The 22,766-nt window shown below is 42.4% G+C and overlaps 1 protein-coding gene across 3 annotated transcripts in view; it reads left to right on the forward strand.

Annotated features, from left to right (window-relative positions):
- The window catches only part of KATNBL1 (katanin regulatory subunit B1 like 1), a 51,434-nt gene that overhangs the window by 11,103 nt on the left and 17,565 nt on the right, over window positions 1–22,766 (forward strand). For all 3 annotated transcript variants that reach the window (XM_073348821.2, XM_073348823.2, XM_073348822.1), the window contains exon 2: window positions 16,163–16,287. In XM_073348821.2, coding sequence (XP_073204922.1) covers window positions 16,177–16,287 — 111 coding nt within the window. In that variant the 5' untranslated portion in view covers window positions 16,163–16,176. The remainder of the gene's footprint in view (window positions 1–16,162; window positions 16,288–22,766) is intronic.

Below are 22,766 nucleotides of genomic sequence, written 5' to 3' on the forward strand. Positions count from 1 at the left end.
CTAAAAAGGCTCCTTTAGGGTACGTCTTCAGTGCAGTAGAAGACCTGCGGCTGGCCCTGGTCAACTGATTCACCCTTATGGAACTCAGGCTACGGGACTAAAAATATCAGTGTAGATATTTAGGCCCAGGCCTGAACATCTTCTGTACTGCTATTTTTAGCCTGTCAGATAAGATCAAGTCTCAGTGCTGTGGGGTTTAATTACTGTAAACAGACCCTGAATGCTCCTTAAGACTCAGGCTAATATATTTGAAATTGTCTTAGTCTGTACAGTTAGTTTCTGTATCAGTATTACTGTCTGTTAGGAATGTGACTTTTTAATTGATATAGTTATAGTTGTACACATAGTGTGGGCATAATTGTGCTGGTATAAAGATGCTTTATGTCTGAATAGCTTAGTCTCCTTCCTGCATAGCCTGTATGAGTATTATTACTGCATCAGCAGTCGGGTAGTACCACTTTAACTACACCCAAGTAGTACAACTTTTGTGTGTAGACAAGGCATGTATTGTCTGAAACCATACAATATGGTCAGCTATGTTACCCTGCGTCTTAAAAAGCATTAAGAGGGCTTTTTAGTCATACTAAGTAAATTCTGTTGCAGAACATCTCTGGTGTGGCATCAAGACAGAGCCTGAGAGCTCTCAAAACAAATGTGGAATTTTTGAATTCTGTGTTATAATTACCATCAGATCCACAGATGAATAAAAGTTTACACTGGTCTTTGGGCCAAGAAAGGAAAAAAGTAATAATGCCACAGGAGGAAACTACCATAGCTAGCATGGCGGAGGCCCATGCAGATATCGCTCTGGGTATGTTTAATTTCTCCCTCTTTCACAATGTTTACTTTTAGACAAATTTTTATGTAATCTCAGATAAAGATGAAATTTTGCATGTGTTGATCGCATAATTGCAGTGGTAGAATGCATCGTTGTTGCAGTGTGGATTTTGTCTCAGCATTGCTAGCTCTACTGGCCTAGAAGGAAGTATCTTTCCCAAGTTGAAGGAGCCAAAATCTATGTCAGTAGGGGCATCAAAGGGAAGGAATGCTACCTCTGTAACAAGGCTCACCCTTCCTGTAGGTCCCTCTGATAGTGTTCTGTGGGAATCCAGATCTAGGAATGACTGCTGGGTGTGCCATATCCCTGCCTTCCACCCTCTGGCCCATAAGGCAGAACAGTGCAGATATCTGCAGTAACTTGTATAGATTTCCTGTCTGTAATTTGGTGCTCTCTCTTGGGGAGATGGCTGTGGTTTGGTAATTGGAGGAGCCCCAGGCAGCATGGCTTATAGAGAAACCATGATATTAAGATTGTTGCAGACAAACAGGCAGCAGCGTGCAAGCACTGATCCTCTTTTTGTGGCCTTTGCCACTAGTAAATTATAAGGAATCTGTTGGTTTAAGGGACTGAACTCCCAGCTTCTTCCATGTTGGGGTGTTGGTAAATCTCAGCCCCTAGTAAAAGAGTGAGGTGGGAACTGTAAATTAAAACCAGTGGGGAGTCTTCACTTCCCTGCATAGGGGAATATTGGTCTTTTAATGTGTAAATAAATGTCTGTTATTAGGGCCCTACCAAATTCATGGTCCATTTTGGTCAATTTCACAGTCATAGGAATTTAAAAATCATAAATTTCATGATTTCAGCTATTTCAATCTGAAAATGTAAAGGTGTTGTGATTGTGGGGGTCATGACCCAAATAGGAGTTGGGGCAGGAGCACTGCCTTCAGAGCTGGGCAGCTGGAGAGCGGCAGCTGCTGGCTGGGAGCCCAGCTCTGCAGGCAGTCCCGCCGCCAGCAGCAGCGCAGAAGTAAGGATGGCATGGTATGGTATTACCTTCAGTAAGCAGTCACCACTCTCCGGCAACCCAGCTCTGAAGGCAGCAGCGCAGGAGTAAGAGTGGCATGGTATGTATAGTATTGCCACCCTTACTCTTGCACTGCTGCTGGCAGGGTGCTGCCTTCAGAGCTGTGCACCCGGCCAACAACTACTGCTCTCCATCCATCCAGCTCTGAAGGCAGCGCAGAAGTGACCCCCTCCCCCACTCCAAAAAAAAATAACTTTGCAGTCCTCTCTGTAACTTTTGGGTTAAGACACCCAATTTGAGAATTGATGGTCTCCCCTGAAAAATCTGTATAGTATAGAATAAAAGCACACAGAAGACCAGATTTTGGGGCAGGGAGGGGAGAGTGAGCAGATTTCACAGTCCATGACATGTTTTTCATGGCCATGAATTTGGTAGGGCCCTAGCTATTATGAAGTAGTTACTAAATTGGAATGTTAAACATAGATAATTAATATCAATGTGAATATTTGTCCTTTGTTAATGTAATTAAATAATGGCATGGAGTGTATAGTTGTCTTTTTATAGGCACTTATGTGCTTCAAACAACTAGAAAACAAAAGACATGGACTGGCAGGGAATTCTACTGGCAGGCAGGCAGCAAGTAACTTAAAAGGGCGGGGGGAAGGAAGAGCAAGAAAGCATATAAAAATATTGCACTGGTGTTACTTGCAGGCATAGTCTGTAGCAGAGAGTGGTCCTAGGAGGAAGTTTGCCTTCAAATGAGGAAGCTGAAAGGTGTACTATCAACTTAATTTTTTTTAGAATTTCAGTTTAAAAAAAAAAAACACCTTTCTGCTCCTCTATTTATAGTGGGATCTTCTCAGTCTTTCTGCCTTGTTAACTGACTATAGAAAGTGCTGTCAATTACACAAAGTAAATTGAAAAATATTTTTTTCTTCACTAACTTTTGTTTTCGTAATCTTATTTGTAATACTAATAGGAGCAACGCTTTCAGACAAATATAACCAAGTTGAGCATCGCTTTTTAAAAGCACTAGCACATGCTGAACGAAGTAGGCAATTGACCAAAAGCCCATAACCCAAACTCCTTTGTGTGAGAGGAAAAAGGACACAACCCTACCTGCTTCTGTGACATAATTACAGGTGAAAGTAATATTACAGAAAAGTGCTCCTTTTCATCTTGGTCACAGATAAGTAATATCAAAACAACTGCAGTCTTCTCTGATCTATGAGAGCCTGAATCTAGCAGTCAGAGTGCTGGCAAATATTAACATAAACCCATTTCCCTTTAAAGATAATTGGCTAGAGTGTGGATTGTCATTTGTCAGCCTTTGAGTCTCTGCCTCCCCTTTATAGCCTCAGCAAAGCTCTTTGTACATACTTAATTCAGTCATCCACCTGGGTCACCTTCCATATATGAGCATGTGGTGAGATTCATGACTTAATATATTGAGCTAGTCCCAGATTGTAAACAGATCCAAAACATTGTTTGAGTAATTCTATGACTCCTAAGTGGCATAGCCACAAAAGGTTGGTAGAAGTCTTGGAAGAATGCTGTTTAGTTTTACACACACAATAATATTTTGAGTGGATCACAAAAATAATTGCTGGCTTATATAAATAGGCTTTGCAGGATTTGATTTAAATAGTTGGTAAATGTCAGTTTTACTTGACACGTTGAAATTAATGAAAAAAATAATCCATCAGTAACAGTTGGCAACCACCGCCTTCTCTGCACCTTGTATTTGCAGGAATCTAATGTCACCAGCCCCACAGCTGCATAGGGAACCCTCTGCAGTCCTTCTATTATGCCTCTGCTCACCTATTCTCTGGCAGAGAGTACGTTTTGCTCATGATTTGTGTCAAGCTGCATTAGGATGGTACCTGGAATGTAACTAAACAAACTAGCATATACATTTTATTTTTATTAAAAACAAGCCCTTAATACAGTACATGACCTATTGTACTATATTTATAAAGCTTGGCCTCAAAAGTTAAATGTTTTTCCTCTCATTCTTTCTTTTTATAGAAAAATCGCCTTTAACTTAAAGTTTTTTTAATAGACGCATGGATTGAACATATTTTTTATTTATTTAAATGTTTTAAGAGATTATAAATTTAGGCCTTAAAGTATTTTGTATTAAGTTCAGATTTCATTTCAAACAGGTTTATTTAAAAAAGAAAATTTATAATTCATATAAAAAAATAAAATCACTTTTATCCACCTTGCTTACGAACTTTAGTACTTTGGTTCAATTGGTCGTTTTAAAAACACCCACCAGATAAAGCTGTGATAGTTTCTTTATAGAGTACTCTACATGTATCCAAATCTTTACAACCTTGTCCCAAAAGAACTGCAAGTTAATAATGCAGCTGTTGAAGCTGGACCTCACAGAATTTTTAGTTATTTCATCAGCTTAATGTTTTGAAAATATGGACTAATGATTAAATTGCCTTTTACATAAGCTGTGCTTTGAATTAAAGAAGACTTAAATGTATTACGTGGTCTGCTAAAGAAAATTAAAAGTACCTTTTTCTGTTCATTTAAAGCAGGTGCTTTTATGGAACTTTCAGAAGAACACTGTTACGAAGTAAAAAAGTGAAAGTTGTGGTTGGGCATTTTTTTGTAATGTGGACACTTCCCCCAAAACTGGACTGAGATATCAATATATACATTACCATTTGACAGCTTGTTGATGGTCTTGATATGTAACAGTTTCAGTCTTTACTGATGTGGTCTGGTTTCAGATAATTGCTTAGAAATAAGTGCAATACATTACAATACATCCAGTCCGCCAAATTTATACTATTAAGTTATCTGACAAGGCACCTGGCCTTGGTTTATCAATAATATCCTCAGCTATGAAGATATTTTTTCTCATCAGTGCAGCTGTTGGAGTCTCTGCAGCATGTGAGCTGATAGATTTAATTTTTTTTCAAAAAGAAAAGAAGTACTTGTGGCACCTCAATCTTGATTATCATACACATTGTAAGGAGAGTGATCACTTTAGATAAGATATTACCAGCAGGAGAGTGGGATGGGGGGAGGTATTTTTTCATGCTTTGTGTGTATAAAAAGATCTTCTACACTTTCCACAGTATGCATCCAATGAAGTGAGCTGTAGCTCACGAAAGCTTATGCTCAAATAAATTGGTTCGTCTCTAAGGTGCCACAAGTACTCCTTTTCTTTTTGCGAATACAGACTAACACGGCTGTTACTCTGAAACCAATTTTTTTTCAGTGACTTGTAGGAATGGATTAACTTACTCTCTACTGAATGAAAGGGGACTCACTTATCAAGTCACAAATAAGTGGCAACCAGCTGTTTCCAGTAATAGGACTGATATACAGTAACTCCTTAATTAATGTTGTAGTAATATTCCTGAAAAATGCTACTTTAAGTGAAACAATGTTAAGCGAATCCAATTTCCCCATAAGAATTAATGTGAATGGGGTTAGGTTCCAGGGAAACTTTCTTTTGCCAGACAAAAGACGATATACATACACACCTATATACATAGTATAAGTTTTAAACAAACAATTTAATACTGTATACAGGAATGATGATTGTGAAGCTTGGTTGAGGTGGTGAAGTCAGAGGGTGGGATATTTCCCAGGGAATGGCTTACTGCTAAATGACGAACTAGTACTTGGCTGAGCCCTCAAGAGTTAACACGTTGTTAATGTAGCTTCACACTCTACAAGGCAGCATGAATGGAGGGAGGAGACACAGCATGGCAGAGAGAGAGAGAGACACTCACTGTGTGTGTATGTGTGAGAGAGAGAGAGATGCACATTGCCCCTTTAAGTATGCTGACCCCACTCTAAGTACACTGCCTTTTTAACTAGATCAGCAAGCTCTCTCTGTCCTGAGCCCTGTCCGTCCCCCCTGCTCTGTGGAGATACCCTGACATTAGCACCCCTTTTCCCCCTCTCCCCCTCTGCACAGCAAGCAGGATGCTCCTGGGAGCAGCTCCAAGGCAGAGGGCAGTTGAGGGGAGGGACAGCTGAACTGCCTGGCAATTGATAACCTGCTGGGCAAATGCCGCTCAGGGAACTTAGGGGAGCTGATTGGGGGCTGTCGGTCCATCCTGGTTCCAAGCCCCCACCAGCTCACTCTAACAGGCTGCTCTTTCTGCAAGCAGTGGACAAAGCAGGCGGCTACCAAACAACGTTATAAGGGAGCACTGCACAACTTTAAACAATCATGTTCCCTAATTGATCAGCAACGAAACAACGTTAACTGGGACAACGTTAAGTGAGGAGTTACTGTATTGCATAGAACACTGGATCTCAAAGTACAGATTGTTATAGATCTTAACCTTCCAAATGTAATCCTGATCTTTAAAGTGTGTGTGTGTGTCCTCACACATACCCTATGAGTAAGGCTGTTTTAGTCACAGGTATTTTTAGTAAAAGTCATGGACAGGTCCCGGGCAGTAAACAAAAATTCACAGGCCCGTGACCTGTCTATGACTTTTACTAAAAATACCTGTGACTAAAACTGGGGGGAGACTCACGGGGCACAGCCCAGGAGATGCCATGGGTGCTGGGGAGGGAGGATGAGTTGCAGCCCAGGGGGTGCCGTGGTGCTGGAGAGTTGGGCATGGCCCGGGGGGGTGCCAGGGGTGCAGCCCAGTCGGGCACAAGTGCTGGGGGGGAGTTATGGCCTGGCAGGGAGTGTGGGTGCTGGAGGGGGGGGGTTGATGGAGCTAGGGCAGGCTCCCTACCCAGTTCCTGGTAAGCAGCAGCCCTAGCTGCACATGCTGCCTCCCCTCCACCTGAAGCCCCAGTTCTGCAGCTCCCATTGGCTGGGAACCGCAGTCAATGAGAGATGCGGGGGCAGTGCCTGGCTGCTAGCAGAGGCAGCATGTGGAACTAGGGGAACTGAGGGAGAGGAGCCCCCCTCCCATCCCTACCCCACTCCCTGGTAAGCAGCAGCCCTGAGCCCCCAAACACCCAAACTCCTGCTGCTGGGGAGGGGGGCAGCCCAGCGACTGCCCCAGCAGCAGCCAGCGCGACTGACCCGGAGGCTGCCTGAGCTGGTCAGGCAGCTCCTAGGCCAGCTGCACAGGGCTGTTGCAGAAGTCATGGAAAATCACGAAATCCGTGACTTCCGTGACAAACACGGACCCTTACTCATGAGAAGTAATTGCATGTTCAAAGTTTCATCTTGATTTCTCACATTTCTTAACTCTTCATGAATCTTATACTTTTGGTATATTATGAATACTTGTGATGTAAATTTACACTAATAGTATAGATACTAAATTTGTGTTGAATGGACATAAATCTAGGTCTAAAATTGGTTATTTATAATCAAGTGCAGTTGAGGCACACAGGTTATCTGTGTACAGATGGTAAGATACACAAGCATCAGAATCTTAGTTTAATGTTGACCATACTCACCATTTTTATTAAGCAAAACTAAAATGGTCAATTATAAATGTGATAAGTGAATGTTTCACATATGTTGCAAAGCATAGTTAACGTTTTATAAATGAGAGAAACTCCAATAGCTAATTAAGTATGCAGTTGCCTACCTTGAGAAATGTATAGTAAAGCAAATGACAGGTAAAGATTTTGTATGGGCTTTTTGTCTGAAATTTCAGGGACGAGCATGCTTTTCTCGATATCCAGATGAACATACGTCATTAATTTTATTTTCTACTATGTTTTCTCCTGAAATCCACCAACTTACGTGTTACTTAAATGAGTCTCTTCCAAATGTAGCAGTAGTGTATGCTAGTCTTTTCCCAGTCAGATCTGCATAGGTTTTAATTTTAAATGATAAATCTTCACATTGCAGACTTCCAGTTCATTTCAATTGGTATCTGAAACGCTTCTTTTTAGATTTGAGCAATTGATGGGAAAATCTATTGCAGCTGACTCCAGCTAAAATGGTGACCAGAAATCACAAATGGAATAGCCACAATAACTTCTGAAGAGCAGTATAAGCTAGTTTTAGTAGAAAATACTAAGTTTTTTATATATACCAAGTTCTGATAACAGTGAAGTGAAGCACTTCAGGTATGTACTTTTGTAAAGTGCTTCTAGAACTTGTAAGCAGGGCATCTTGTTTCTTGATTTGCACAAGATGGCTTGGACAGAAACCTGTAATAGAATTCAGTTTTTGGACTCTGAAGTGGTCTACACTGGCAAAATATGGGAACCCATAATTCACAATGGATACATACTCTTTTACCAGAGATGCCTGAACCCTGCCTACGCTGCATCTTCTACCAGTAGATAATTGTAAGTCCCATTTTTGTCAGGGTGACCAAGCCAAAGTCCTGTACCTTAAGTATGAGACTCTTTCCTCTAGGAATGTCATGCTCTGTATCAAGTGACTTGGACAAATGTTAAATAAGTAGTAAGTATAAAACTCAGCAGACTAGCCCACACGCTAACACCCGAACCAGAGCACTATTCCTGTTGTGAGCAGTCTGACAGAGTGTGTGTCTTCACTGCAAAGTTAACTTAAGTTATAACTCGTGTAGCTCTGAGCCTGACGCCATCCATGCAAAATCTGAAGCTGAAGTGTGGTGCTTTAAACAAGCTAGCTGGCCTGTCGGGGGTATAGATTGAAGCTCAAATACTACTACTACTACTGCCTGCTCTGTGGTGAGAGCTAGAGAGTATTAAAAATATTATATAAACCCAAAACAATCTTGAAATTGAGTGGTGATTTTTTTCAAATCTAGACACACATACACATTTATGATTTATCCTGTTAGAAATGAACATTAATTCAAAAGGCATTTTCTACAACACCTTAGAAAATACTGTTAGTACTGAATAGGCCAATGATGTCCCAAATACTCCTAAGACAGTAAAGGAAGCTGACTCATAAGTGTGACGTAATTGAGCACAGCTGACAAATTGTCATAGTCCGAGTCTTTACAAAAGGCCTAAAAACTGCACAGATGTGCATCCAAAGGACCAAGAAATCTCCAGTAACCAATACCTGTAAAACCGAAATGCTGTTGGGCTCTAACATTATGAATTTTGTCAGTCAAAGATAAGTTACTTTTATTATTAAAGGAGTTCACTTTAAGCATTAGTGCAACATGCAGAAATGATTCAGCAGTGCTAAATTAGGTTGCCGGACAAGTTACTCTTTTGGCAATAAATTAAAAATGATCATTCTAAGCCTCCTTGTACTCTTCTTTTTAATCTGAAAGTGAATAATAAGACCAGATGCTCTCGACTGGAATTCTGATCTATGACAATTTTCAGTTGCTTTCAAACCACAAACTGTGCTCTCCTTAAGGAGTGACAATCAATGACACTTTTTCATCTGACTCTTATAAAGATTAATGTGGTCTTCAGTGGAGTCTGTCACTTGATTTAATATGGGGGAATCAACAAGAATATTTGTGTTTGTGAACAGATACTATGAATGTTATAGTGGAATGGAAGCTTAGAAGATAGAAGAAATTGCTGATTAAAATAAACTAGGGATGAAGGTTTAATATATTAAGTGGAATGACACTAAACAATGTAAAATACAAAAAAGCCATGTAATGTGCTCTTAGAGATTTGTGTTCGGTAATAAATTACTAGTTTGTCAATATCTGAAGTGACCAAGTCTCATTGTGGATTTTCAAGGTGACCTGCAGAATAGTAAGGAGCACAGGGATGCTAGAACAGGGGAGGCCAAGGGGCCATGGCCCTCCTACTTTTTGTCATGGGCCAGCCCCTGCCCCTCCTCTCCCCCGCCCAAGGTGGGCACGCACACACACCCATGCAGGCTGGAAGCCGCAGCTGGGCCATGGTAAGAGACACTCGGTCAGCTGTGGCAAGCCGCAGACCCTCCACCTGGGTCAGCGGCTGCTCTTGAGGGTCCCCCCACCCTGGCCAGGTGGTGGGCCCCAGGTTCCCTGGCCCAGCTTGGGCGGGTCCTTGGGTGGAAGAGGGGGAGAGTGCTGGGGCACGGAGGGGTGGTGCCTTGTGCTCCCCCTCCCCCCCATTTTGAGGAAGAATCCGTCGCCCCTGAAAGAGGATGTATACCCCTTTGGTTTGTGATGTATAAAGGAAGCGCAGAACGACTTCTTGCCCACCTCAGAATAAAAAACTCTCTGGTTTTTAACCCTAGAAATATCTGACATGTATACTCTGGCAGTCTTAGTTTTGCTAGAGAATGCCTCCTTGCTTTCAGGTGGGTTTGTGAGCTTTTCTAGCCTTTAACTGAAGAAGTGAGGGTTTTGAATCTTTAACAAAGAGGCTTTCTTACAGTTGTTTCAGATGTCAGTGTTTCCAGAAACAAAACTGAACCTTTAATGGTGAGAATAAAAATTACTCCCCATTCAGTTAATCAGGTTTCATTTGCATATTGTCTGTCATAAACTCGTTCATTTTCCAATATTTACACCTACTAGCTTTCCAGTTATCCATAGTCTTTCATGTAAAGCAGAATAGACAGTACCTGAAATCTAATTGTAAAAAGGGGGGAAAGCAATAAATATTTTTTTATTTCTTTACATGTCAGATAATTTTGGCTAGATCACAGACACTTACCAACTTGGGTAAAATGCCAAGGCAAAGTTTTAGATCAAAAACACTCACTGATGGAGAGAGGCAATGTTTGATAAATTGAACTATGTAGAACTTGGAAATGTGATTAGTTTGGTGGATACCATTTCTGTTTAGGATCACATCCTTAGAGTTTTACTGAATAGACTAAGTATGTGAAACTGTGCCCAAGCTGCTTAATTTCTTATACGCTTCAGAACCAAAGCCATGGCTGGGATCTGACTACCTCCTGTCCCCAAAATGTGGACTTCCAGTAACCTGCAAGGTAAAGCCACTTATTCCTCTTTCTACTCCTGTACCTTCCTTACCCCCCTGCCCCAAATTGAAAAGATCTTTCTAAGAGTAGATTTCCTGCTGATGCCCTCATTTGACAGGAATGGGAGTGAAACCCTGCTGTGGGCTTCCAGTACCTTATTCTGAGTTCTTATGCCCCAGAATACATTGGCTTCAGGCTCCTGCCCATTACCCCTTCTCTCTGTTCAAGATAGCAGAAAACTTAGGGGGGGATGGTGTCCCACATGAGGAAAGAGAGGTTGACAGTCATCCATCACTCTATAGGCTTGTGCACTAGTGTTTAGTTTAGGGTGACCAGATGTCCCGATTTTATAGGGACAGTCCCGATTTTGGGGGCTTTTTCTTATATAGGCATCTATTACCCCCCACCCCCGTCCAGATTTTTCACACTTGCCCTCTGGTCGCCCTAGTTTAGTTCTACATTAATAAAACTCAACTTTAGATGGGGTTCAGCTTTTATTATGAAAGGTTTGCATAGATCAAATAAGATAATGCTTTCAAATTTAAGTGTGCTCTCTCCCTAACACTTGCATGTAACTTCCATCAATCTTAATTTATTATGTTCTCCTGTGCAAGTTACTGTTTTGAACTAATAAGACTCAGCTGCTCTCTAGTCACAAAGGGAACATTTAAAAATCATCCAAGTGTCTAGATTCCAAACTGTTGTCTGTGACCCTTCTAAATGATGTATCAAAACATAAAACTAATTCTGTACAAGATAATTGTAGTAGCAGTGACTTGAGCATCGAACTAGCTACCTCCTGAAGAGTAATGGAATAGTAAGCATTAACTAAAAGTGGTAAAAGTATGTTGTTTGGTCATTTTAGATTTAAATTTTAAGCATTCCAAAGATCCACACTGAAGGTGGGGAGGGAGGGGGGCAAAGCAGGGGCTATGTGGGTTTGTTTTGGATTTTTTTCGGGGTTTTTTTTCTATTTAATGAATGAGTTGTTCATCAAAGAATTGAGACATCGTTTGGTCTATTGGAACAATTGCACTGTTGAACTGCAACCGAGGTAAACATGTTCTTAGATTAAAGGTGAAATGAATTTCTTCTTTTAAAAGCACAGTTGCAAAAAATGGCTTAATATCTTAATCCAAACCACAAGTATCATTTTAAGATTACAAATAAATATACTTTAATGGAGAAGCTTGCCATGGCCTACATGTACAGTTGCATGCCTTTCTTGTAAAAATTAGTGGCAGCATAAACAGAAGAGAGCCTGCATTTCTTATGCTTGTTTTGAGGCTGTCAGATTTTACAGGAGAACAGAACCTTGAACTTGGATTTTAGTGTGTAAGTGAAGGAACCCATTCCTCTTTTAAATATTTTGTTCTAAAACGTATGTATTCCTAATTATTAAGAGACATGAATAGACAAATTATGGTCATTAACATTTTGTATGTATTATAAAAGTATTTCAGTTGATATGAACATGTTTGTTTTTCTTATTATCCATTTGGTACTAATAGTTCTTAAAGAATGGCTGTAGTTGTGTAAATATTTCTTAGTTTTGGAATAACTGGCCACTTAGAGATCTGGGGCAAAGTTTGGGGATTGGCCCTGCTTTGAGCAGGGGGTTGGACTAGATGACCTTCTGAGGTCCCTTCCAACCCTGATATTCCGTCTGTGAGTAGTCCACTTGGGTAATATCGCACCTGAGCAGGACCTGCAAGTAAGTATGGTGAAAAGTTAGATGTTTGGAGTATCAACATACTTGTCTTTGTACAGATATTATTGTAAAATCTTTAATTCTTATCAGATGAGTATCCTGAAAATTGATTAGCTTTAAGAATTTGCTACAAGCACCAAAGTCCCTTAAAAACCCTGACCTAAGTTTTGTTTCTAAGTAGCATTTTTTTTTTTAACATCTAGCTTCAAAAAACATGATTCTCTGCACAGACGTATTCCAGACTTCACACTGGAGCAGTTTTATAACTGTAAAAAGGTCCAGAAAGTAGATTTATGGTAGCAAGAGATCACTTATAAATATATGATCATCTCAAAAGGAAGATGCAGAATTATAATTAAATAAAATTCCCAATTAATGCAATTCAAAAACAATGGCTAAAGGCTGGCAACTGAGAAATGTTCCATTTATTCAAGATGTATTTATGGATTCTACTGTGGTAATTTATAAACAAAGTGTTAGTGGAGCTCATTCTCTATGTAACACTATTAAAAGTGACAGTTTTTATTGGATGAATGTTTTTTTATTTTTGCTTACTTTTTTTTTCTTTTAAAAATTAACCTTCAGCAAATCTTTCAGTATGGAAAGTTGATCCATTATTACTATGAGGTGGTCAGTTGTTTTCTGGAGCAAACTGTTTATTTTTCATTTTACTGCTGAACTTCATTCCCTAACCCAGAGATTTGGCATATGTTATTACATGGCTTACCTACATGGGAACACCCAAGAAAGTTAATCTGAAATAACTAGGGGTATGAAGTGAATAACAAAGTGACTGAAGCTAAACTGAATTAAGGCTCTTTAATTCTGAAGCCTGGTCTACACTGGGAGGGGTGGGGGTGGGAGTCGGTCTAAGTTAGGCAGCTTCAGCTATGTGCATAATGTAGCTGAAGTTGATGTATTTAGATCTACTTATTGCGGTAGGTCAACTGCTGTCGCTCCCCCATTGACTTTGCCTGAGCTTCTCGCTCCGGTTGAGTACTGGAGTCGACGGGAGAGCGCTCGGCGGTCGATTTATCGCATCTTCACTAGACGCAATAAATCGACCCCCTCTGGATTGATCACTCCGGAGGTAAATGTAGACATGCCCTGAGTGAGGGTGTTCACACCGTGATTTAATGTGGTCTAATTAATCCACTTCAGATTCACACCCTTAGTTATTTCAGATGAATTTTCCTGGATATCCCCAGATTATCTTCCTACTTCAATGGCACTGTGATGTCATTGACCAAACTGATATGCTGTTGCAGGGATCGGCAATCTTTGGCACATGGCCTGCCAGGGTAAGCCCCCGGGCAGGCCGGGCCAGTTTGTTTACCTGCCAGCTCCCACCTGTGGATCCAGCAGGTAAACAAACTGGCTCGGCCCACCAGGGAGCTTACCCTGGCGGGCCGCATGCCAAAGGTTGCCAATCCCTGTGCTATTGTATCAACAGCTTTCACAGAGCTTGTGTGTTGGGTGGGGGTTTTTTTTGTTTTTTTTTTTTGTTTTGTTTTTTTTATTGATCAAGCATATAGTACCGTTATGATTGATTTTAGACTACTTAATTAGGTTTATGCTGTAGGGCATTCATTTCTAACTGTGCCACTGGTGGCTTTCTTATATCTTTAATTTTTGCATGTTACATATACATTTACATAACAGGTAATGTAAAAGGCACTACTACTACTGAACAGAATATTTAAATGCAATATCTAATTATTGCTAATTTTATTACACCATTTTTATGAAAGAATACTGTCAGGAATAGATTACATAATGAACAAAGATGCTCATGTTCACATCTAACAGTGAAACAAGCAAGTTTTTCCAGAGTAAGCAGTAGTCGCAGCTCACCTCCTGCCCACGTATCGTCAGCTGTCATAGGTTTGTAGGCATCACAGCAGAGGCGAGTCTTAATTTAATTTTATTGAATGGTGCCACACGCAGATCTCAGTTTATCTCTAGAATGGGTACTGTGCAAACAGTATACGTCCAAACTTCACCAGTCTACCTTGCCACAGCATTTCAACCTTCATCTACAGCAGGGATGGGCAAACTTTTTGGCCCAAGGCCCACATCTGGGTATAGAAATTGTATGGCGGTCCATGAATGCTCACGAAATTGGGCTTGGGGTGTGGGAGGGGGTGAGGGCTGTGGCTGGGGATGCAGGCTCTTGGGTGGGGCTGGAGATGAGGACTTTAGGGTGTAGGAGGGTGCTCTGGGCTGGAACACAGGGTTGAGGTGCGGTGGGATGGCTATGGGGTGCAGGCTCTGGGCAGTGCTTATCTCAAGTGGCTCCCGGAAGCAGCGGCATGCCCCGCCCCCTTCCAGCTCCTACACGGAGGCGAGGCCAGACATCTCTGCTGCATGCTGACCCGTCTGCTGCCCTTGAAGCTCCCATTGGCTGCAGTTCTTGCCCCTACTCATAGGAGCCATAGGTGGCTGTCCCTACACATAGGAGCCATAGGGGGTAAATGCTGCTGCTTCCAGGAGCCGCGTGGAGTGGCCCTGACGCTGCTTCCCATCGGAAGCTCGAGGGCCAGATTAAAACGGCTGGTGGGTCAGATCCAACCCATGGGCAGTAGTTTGCCAACCCCGATCTACAGACTGCCTTCTAAGGGTGAAGGGGGAGAGTAGCCTTGAGCTTTCTCTGTTGAAGCTGCTAACAAAGATATTGATTGTAATGTTTTATGAACATATAAACTAATTTCCTATCATATTTTTAATACTTGTTTGTTTAATCATTAGAACTTCAGTTTGTTTAAACAGTAAAGTTCTTCTTATGGGCTGGTATCTAACATACCGTAAGATATTGTAATCTTATGAATGCATTCTTCTGCAGTGGATTTTCCGTGTGTAGATAAATACCACATTCTCTGGTTCATGGATTTTTTCGATGTGGTGTCCTATTCATAATACACTTGTCATTTTTCTGTAATATTGTATGCAACAAGTAAAAATTTAAACATACCTGATAAGCACTTTCTACGGAACCGTTTGGCTATTGTACTTATTACCGACAAATACTTGCATCTCTCTACAGTTGGCATGTTCTTCTAGGCAATGTATGGGGAGGAAAGCTATAGGTTTTAAATTAAACGAATTACCCCCAGTGTCCATTTATAACCTAATGTTGCATGCTAAAAACTAGTAATGAAAAGATTTGAAAGATCAGTGAACTTGAAGCTGGCACCTACCTACCAAATCTGGGTAGGTCTTTGTTATGGGTGACTTACATTTTGACCCTACCAAGCTTTCTCCTTCACCTCCACTCACCCCACACCCCCCATTTTGTCTTCCCTCTTGCATACAGGTTAGATGTTCATTTTTCCCTTCTGAATCTCTTGCATCCAATTGCTGTCTGTGTTTTCTTTCCTGGTAGAATTGTTTAGATTTTCTTCTAGATGGTAGCCCTGTGAGCTTGTAGCAGAAATGATTAACTAGTTTGAAATCAAATTAACACTTTTTTTCATGAAATATTAGCCATGCAGTTTTGTTAATTACTTATTGTTGCAAGGTGTTTATCCGAAGTTTGTTGTTTTGTATGGCAGCACCAATCTCCCAAGTGCCTTAGATAAGGTTCCTCCCACTAAATGCTTGCAAAACAAGTAGACGAAGGGTGGAACTTCAAATGTTCTCCATGACTGCCACCCGTGATAAGACCTCACTTTAATGTCTGCTAAATAATGGCACCCCTACATTTTGTAAATTACCCAGAATGTTTTGTGGATTTGTATAGTTATTTTAATTTGTCTTAACAATCTCTAAGATCTGTAGGTAAAAAAACTGAATTTTTAAAATTCACTGATGTTTAAAAATTCAATTCCCTAATTTGTAAATTGTCTTGAAAACTAGGGATTTAGGAGATTATGGCATCTGAAGCCCACAATGTTAGAAAATGGAACCTGTTGCATACCAAGGGCCATCACATTGATCTCAGAAAAAGGATCTCTCATTCCACTAATAAGAACATGAAGGAGGTAAGTTTATTTACTTTGTTACTATTTCCTCAGGTAAACTTATTTACCTAAAACTATAAATTTGATGCTAGTTAATTTAGCTGTAACTTTAAATAAACTAAATCAAGGCAGAGATTTTTGTCCCAAGGTTATAATGCATAGTCATAACAAAAAAAAGCAGCAAATACAAAACAGCTAGCTAACAAGACACTATTACAAAATCACAATCTCCCTATGCTGAGAAACTCAAAAGAAACCCCAAGCCCCAATCACCTCAGCCCTCTCCAGATGCCTGTATGAAAAGATGGGTTTTGCAGTATTAAATGAAAGTCAATAAATTTGTGCTCTTCCCACCAAGATGGGGGAGTAACTCCAAAGCTGAGGGCCCTCGTGGAGATTCCTACCACTGGAGACTCTTATAAAACCAAGAAAGCTCCAGCTTAAACAACATCCACTGATCAAGGTAGTATTGCATGGAAAGAGAACCAGTCTCTTAAATAGGGTTTTGGCAGTCCAAAACACCTTAAATAAAACCCAGAAGCCAAAAGGTACCAGTGCAAACTGTGGAGCTTAAACAAGTTTGCCACCACATTGTACAGTAGAGCTATTCAGAAGCTGAAGCTAAGATGCAGCACTATGTAGGGTTCTGCAATAGTTCGATCTAGAGATGAGAAGGGCATTGACAGCAAAGTTAGCATCTGGACCTGCCTGGAAGAAAGCAGTCCTCTGGTTACTGCTGCAATTTGATCATCTAAAAGCAGCTGGGAATCTAAACAGACCTCAAGTCAAAAACTTCTAAAACAAATTAGACATAAACCTTCAACTAGGAGAGTGGGAATCACCTTAGATATCATCTGGCTGTTTTTTCCCAAACCACCGTAATCCGTTGTCGTCTCATCTGGATTGAGTCTCAGCCAGTTTCCTGACATCATCTCACCCAAACACTGAGATATGTTCCACCACGCTTTTCAGGCTGGACACAAAAGGGGAATATCAATTCTATCGAAATGAAGAGAGAAGATGACTACATGAAAGTCGCAGGATGTACATTATTCTGGAGAGGGTACCTGAAAGTTGCTTTATTTGTATGAAGTGCCAGCAGATAGATGATGCAATGGAAGAGAATATCCAAGGGTTGGCGATGCAGCTAGAAACTATGGTTGAGTTTTGAAGGGGATTTGAGCAAATGATGATGGGAAGGAGAGAAGAGGCTGAAGGGAAAACACAAGACTTGCAGATGCATGCTGAACCATAGAACTATGAGGGTAGACTGCTGGATGAGGAAAGTGGCCAGTGGAAGTATGTGACTATGAGAACAAGGCAGAGGAAAAGACCTGTTAGCAAAGGAGAAATAGAGCTGATGAACAGTTGTGCTAAGCTGGAAAATGAAGGGGCACAGCAGACGATGAGAGAGCAAGAAAGAAGAAAAGAGTGGCTAGTCCTACAAGAAGAGAGGCGGAGTTTGGAGCCCCAGGAGAATAGAGGATGACTTGCAGATGATTGTATAAAAGACAAGAAGACTGTATCCAGAAAGAACAAATGGTGGAAGGCCAGAGACTTGCACCAACACCAGGAAGAGGCAGGTCTACATGACTGGGGTCTGCCTACTAAGAAGAAGAGGCAGGCTTGACACCAGAGCTGATCTGGAGAAAAGAAGGGTGTGTTGTCTGCTGGGAACTAAGGTGTGGGATGTGAACCTGAGGCTGAAGAAGATCCTAATAGGAGTAGGAAACAATCCACTGATTGTCCTTCATATGGAAACAAATGAGACTGCTCCATTCTCCCTGGGATCCATCAAAGAAGACTACGCCAGGCGGGAGAAGTCGCTTAAAGAAGTGGAAGCGTAGGTAAATTTCAATGGGATTCTATCCGTCCCTGGAGGAGGAGAGCGTAAGCGAGATAAAACTGATGATCAACTTGTCAGTAGCTCAGGCATTGGTGCTGTAAGGAGAGCTTGTAGATGTTCTGCCATTGGAAGCCACAACTGATTTTAAAAGAGCTTTAACCTAGGAATTTGCGGGAGAGGGGAGATGTTCATGTAGTCTCCACACCTGATTCTAATATTGAGCAGGAGGAAAATCAAGTAACAAAGAATACAGCAATGGAAAAGGAAGATCATTTCATAGGAGAATGGACAACAGAAGAAACATGGTGCCAATACCGAAGACCATATCAGGTAGAAGATACTGTCAGGAAAGTGACTGTACTTAATCAGCTGAAAAATCTGGGTGGAAGCCAAGCAGGAATAACTAAGAAGTCTGTACACGAATGCAAGAAACCTGGTAACAAAATGGAGGAACTAGAATACTGGTGTGGGAAGTGAAACCAGATGACAGAGGGATAATGAAGAAACAGTGGACAGTCATGACTGGAATACAGGTATTTAAGGGGATGTGCTTTCAGGAAAGACAGAAATAAAAGTAAAGGTGATGGAGTAGCATTGTATATTAATGGCTAGGTAGACTGTAAAGAAATTAGAAGTGATGGAATGGATAAAACAGAGTCTGGGACACAATCACTTTGCGGAAAAAAAAGGAAGAGCCTCTCCCTGGCATGGTGCTTGGGGTTTGCTACAGACCCCCAGTATCCAATCTGGATATGGTTAAATATTTTAATTAAAAAAATATTACTGGGAATTTTGTGATTATGGGAGACTTTAATTTCCCAGATAGAGATTGGAGGACAAGTGCTACTAATGGTAGAGCCCAGATATTGCTGGAGGTGATAGCCAATAGCTTTGTTCACTAAGTACTCACTGAATTAACAAGAGGTGATACCATTTTAGATTTAATATTGGTAAGTAGTGAGGACATTCTTGGTTCAAGTGATCATGAATTCATTTGGTTTAAACTAAATGGAAGAATAAACAAAAATAGGACTGCAACTAGGGTCCTAGATTTCAAAAGGGCAAACTTTAAAAATGTAAGGAAATCAGTTAGGGAAGTGGATTGGACTGAAGAACTCAAGGATCTGAATGTGGAGGAGGCTTAGCATTTAGTTTCTGCAACTTTGATTTAAAGATGCAGATACTATCTGGAGCCTGCATCCCAAGCAAAGGAAAAATATTCATAGGGAAGGGCTGCTGATCAACCTAGATGAACAAACATTTCAAACAAGAGAAAGCAGAATGCCAGCAATGAATGGAAGAAGGTGTGGATAAGCAGGTAAAGCTACCTTTTGGAGGCCAGAAAGTATAGAGAGAAATTGAGAACTGCCAAAAGCCAGGTAGAGCTAGACCTTGCAAATGAAATTAAAATCAATAGTAAAAAAAAGAAAACAAGGAAAGAAGTGGGACCCCAAAACACTGAGGATGGGGTGGAGATGAAAGATAATCTAGGTATGGCCCAACCCCTAAACAAATACTTTGCCTTAGTTTTTAATAAGGAGCTTGAGGACAGTGGCAGGGTAGCTAACGGAAACAAGAATATGCTGATGACGGATTCTGCTCGATAACTATCCAAAGCAGTGCAGACCAACGTATGTTCACGTTCATCATCTGAGTCAGATGCCATCAGAAGAAGGTTGGTTTTCTTTTTTGGTGGTTCGGGTTCTGTAGTTTCCACATCGGAACGTTGCTCTTTTAAGATTTCTGAAAGCATGCTCCCACCCTCATCCCTCTCAGATTTTGAAAGGCACTTCAAATTCTTAAACCTTGGGTCAAGTGCTGTAGCTATCTTTAGAAATTTCACATTGGTACCTTCTTTGCGTTTTTGTCAGATCTGCTGTGAAAATTTTCTTAAAATGAACAACATATGCTGGCTCATCATCTGAGACTGCTAATAATATTAAATACAGAATGTGGGTAAAAGAAGAGCAGGAGACATACTATTCTCCCCCAAGGAGCTCAGTCAAAATTTAATTAATGTATTCTTTTCCTTCGAGTGTTTGCTCATGTCCATTCTATATTAGGTGTGTGTGCTCGCCACATGCACTGGTGCCAGAAGTTTTTCCCTTAGCAGTATCTGTAGGGGACTGGCTGTGGCACCCCTGGAGTGGCACTTGCATGGCGCAGTATAAGAGGCACCGCTGGCTTCCCCCACACTCAGTTCCTTCTTGCTGCTAGTGATGGTGCTGGAACATCTGCTGCTTCGGCTAGCGTTGTCTCATTCTCTGTTTGCGCAGACTCTGTAGAACTTGTAGTATAGTTGTAGATAGTTACTGTTACAGTTAGTTACCCTTAGTAGTAGTTTAAGTCTTCGTAGTCCTAGACAGGTCTCAGCCAGGGGAGTGGGCATGCCCCGGGCTTTGAGACCTGTGTTTGCTGTAAATGGCCTATGCCCATCAGGAATCCATATATCAGCTGCCTGAGGTGCTTAGGCAAGGGGCACATAAGCGACAAGTGTCATATTTGCAAGTCCTTTAACCTAGGATGAAGAAGGAGTGTGAAAATTGCCTAAGGGCCCTCCTAATGGAGTCAGCACTCACTCAGGCAGTCTGACTCCGCACCGAGCACCGTTGCCTCCATACACAGTGCTCCGCTGGCACCGTTCACGAGCCAGCATCGGTCTCCCTCCATGGTCATGAAACCGAAGAAGAATGTGAGGGGACTATCTCCTACCTTCCATTACCAAAAGGAGAGGGCTGGGGGCAAGCCAGGGCAGGCAGGGACACTTGGGGGAGGTGCGCGGGGGCGGCAGGCAGGGTTGGGGGAGAGATTCAGCCCTGAAAATTGGTGGAGCCCGGCCCCCTGGGCCCTGAATTTGCTGGAGCCTGGGCACCACGGGCCCATACAACTCGCCACCCCTGACCACCGACATGGATCTGGCAAACACTCTTGGTGCTGTCGCTACGCCAAACGGGAGGACTGCAAACTGGTAGTGTCGGGGGGCCCACTGTAAACTGGAGGAGGAGACTCTCATGAGAGGGGTCCCTGAAGAGGGATGGGGAAGGTGGGGGGAAGGGGATGGGGAGCAGAAAGGAACTGGAGGAATTAACCCTGCTCCACTGTACTGAGGACCCAGCGGTCCAAAGTTATAGCCCTCCAGGCAGGGAGGAGGAGGGAAAGGCAGTTGGAGAACACAGGGAAAGATGAATCTGGGGAAAAGTCTGGTAGGTCGCCCTCGGGTGCACTCTCAAAAGGACTGTTTGGCCCCTTGCTTGTCACAGGTCGAGCCTGACTGAGCAGAGGGCAGAGGCGGGTGGCTCGGGTTGCGCTTATAGCCCTTGGCTTGTTTGTGGGGCTGATCCTGCTCAGGCTGGTTATCATGATTGCCCCGGCCTGGCCTGGCCAGCACTGGTTTGGCATGCTCATGAACCTGACAGCGGCCCCTGCACAACTGACCAGATCTGCTATCACAGGACCAGGTCGGCTCTTGCACCCCAGCCTCGTGTTCCTCTACCTCTCGGCGTGGATGCTGTTTGGCTGAACCTGGAGGAGCAGATCTGCTCGGATGAAGTCCAACAGGTCCTCCCAAGGAGTAGGAAACCCTCAACCAGAGTGACTTACCTGGCCAAATAGACAGCGTTTTCCTGCTGGGTGTCCAAGCATGGCATCTCTCCCTTGCACTCTTCCATATAGTCTGTTTCATCTCAGGAACCAGGGTCTGGCACACACTTCCATTAGAGTGCATCTCTCAGCCATCTCCGCTTTTCACCCGCCAATACAGGGCCAAACAGTGTTTTCTCATGACGTGACAGTCAGATTCTTGAGAGGCCTTGAGAGATTCTTTCCGCAGGTACGAACCCGTCCCACAGTGGGATCTTAACTTGGTCCTCTCCAGGCTCACAGGCCTGCCCTTTGAGCCACTGGGCTCCTGCTCCCTTTCCCACCTGTCATGGAAGGTTGCTTTCCTGGTGGCAGTGACATCGGCAAGGCGAGTGTCTGAGATTAAAGTCTTGATCTCAGAACTGCCATATACAGTTTTCTACAAGGACAAGGTCCAGTTGAGGCCCCACCCAGCCTTCCTGTGGAAGGTGGTATCTACCAGGACATCTTCCTCTCGGTGTTTTGTCCTAAGCCACACAAGACCAGTGAGGAGAGGTGGCTGCACGCCCCGAATGTCCAAAAGGCCCTGGCTTTTTACCTAGAGCATACCAAGCCTTTCCATAAGTTGACTCAGCTCTTCATCACCACAGAGGATAGGCAGTGATGAGCTGCCAAAAGCTGAAGAACCGGTTTCTTCAGTCACACCGGGTCTTTGGTGGCACTGAAGGACCCGCCGCCAAAGTGCTGTTGAAGACCCGGAGCGCCACCGGGTGAGTAAAAATTGCCTAAAGTTAACCATGTGCTTAAGTGTTTTCTTGTTACAGCATTCAAAAACTTTCTAGTTGCCTCACAGCACACTGTCTGGTTCCTTGTATTCTTTAACAATCGGTTCTAAACCAGCTTCAAAATTTAACAACTGGTTCACGAGAACTGGCTCCAGCTCACCACGGAGTATAGCATGAAGGGCCTTCCGGTGTCCTCGCAGAGGATTTCCAGCTGGATCACATCTTGCATACAGTCCTGTTACGATCTGGTGGGGGTCCAGCCACTGCCGATTGTCAGAGCCCACTCAGTG

This window comes from Lepidochelys kempii, chromosome 6 (genome assembly GCF_965140285.1).
Source record: "Lepidochelys kempii isolate rLepKem1 chromosome 6, rLepKem1.hap1, whole genome shotgun sequence".
Taxonomy (NCBI): Eukaryota; Metazoa; Chordata; order Testudines; family Cheloniidae; genus Lepidochelys; species Lepidochelys kempii.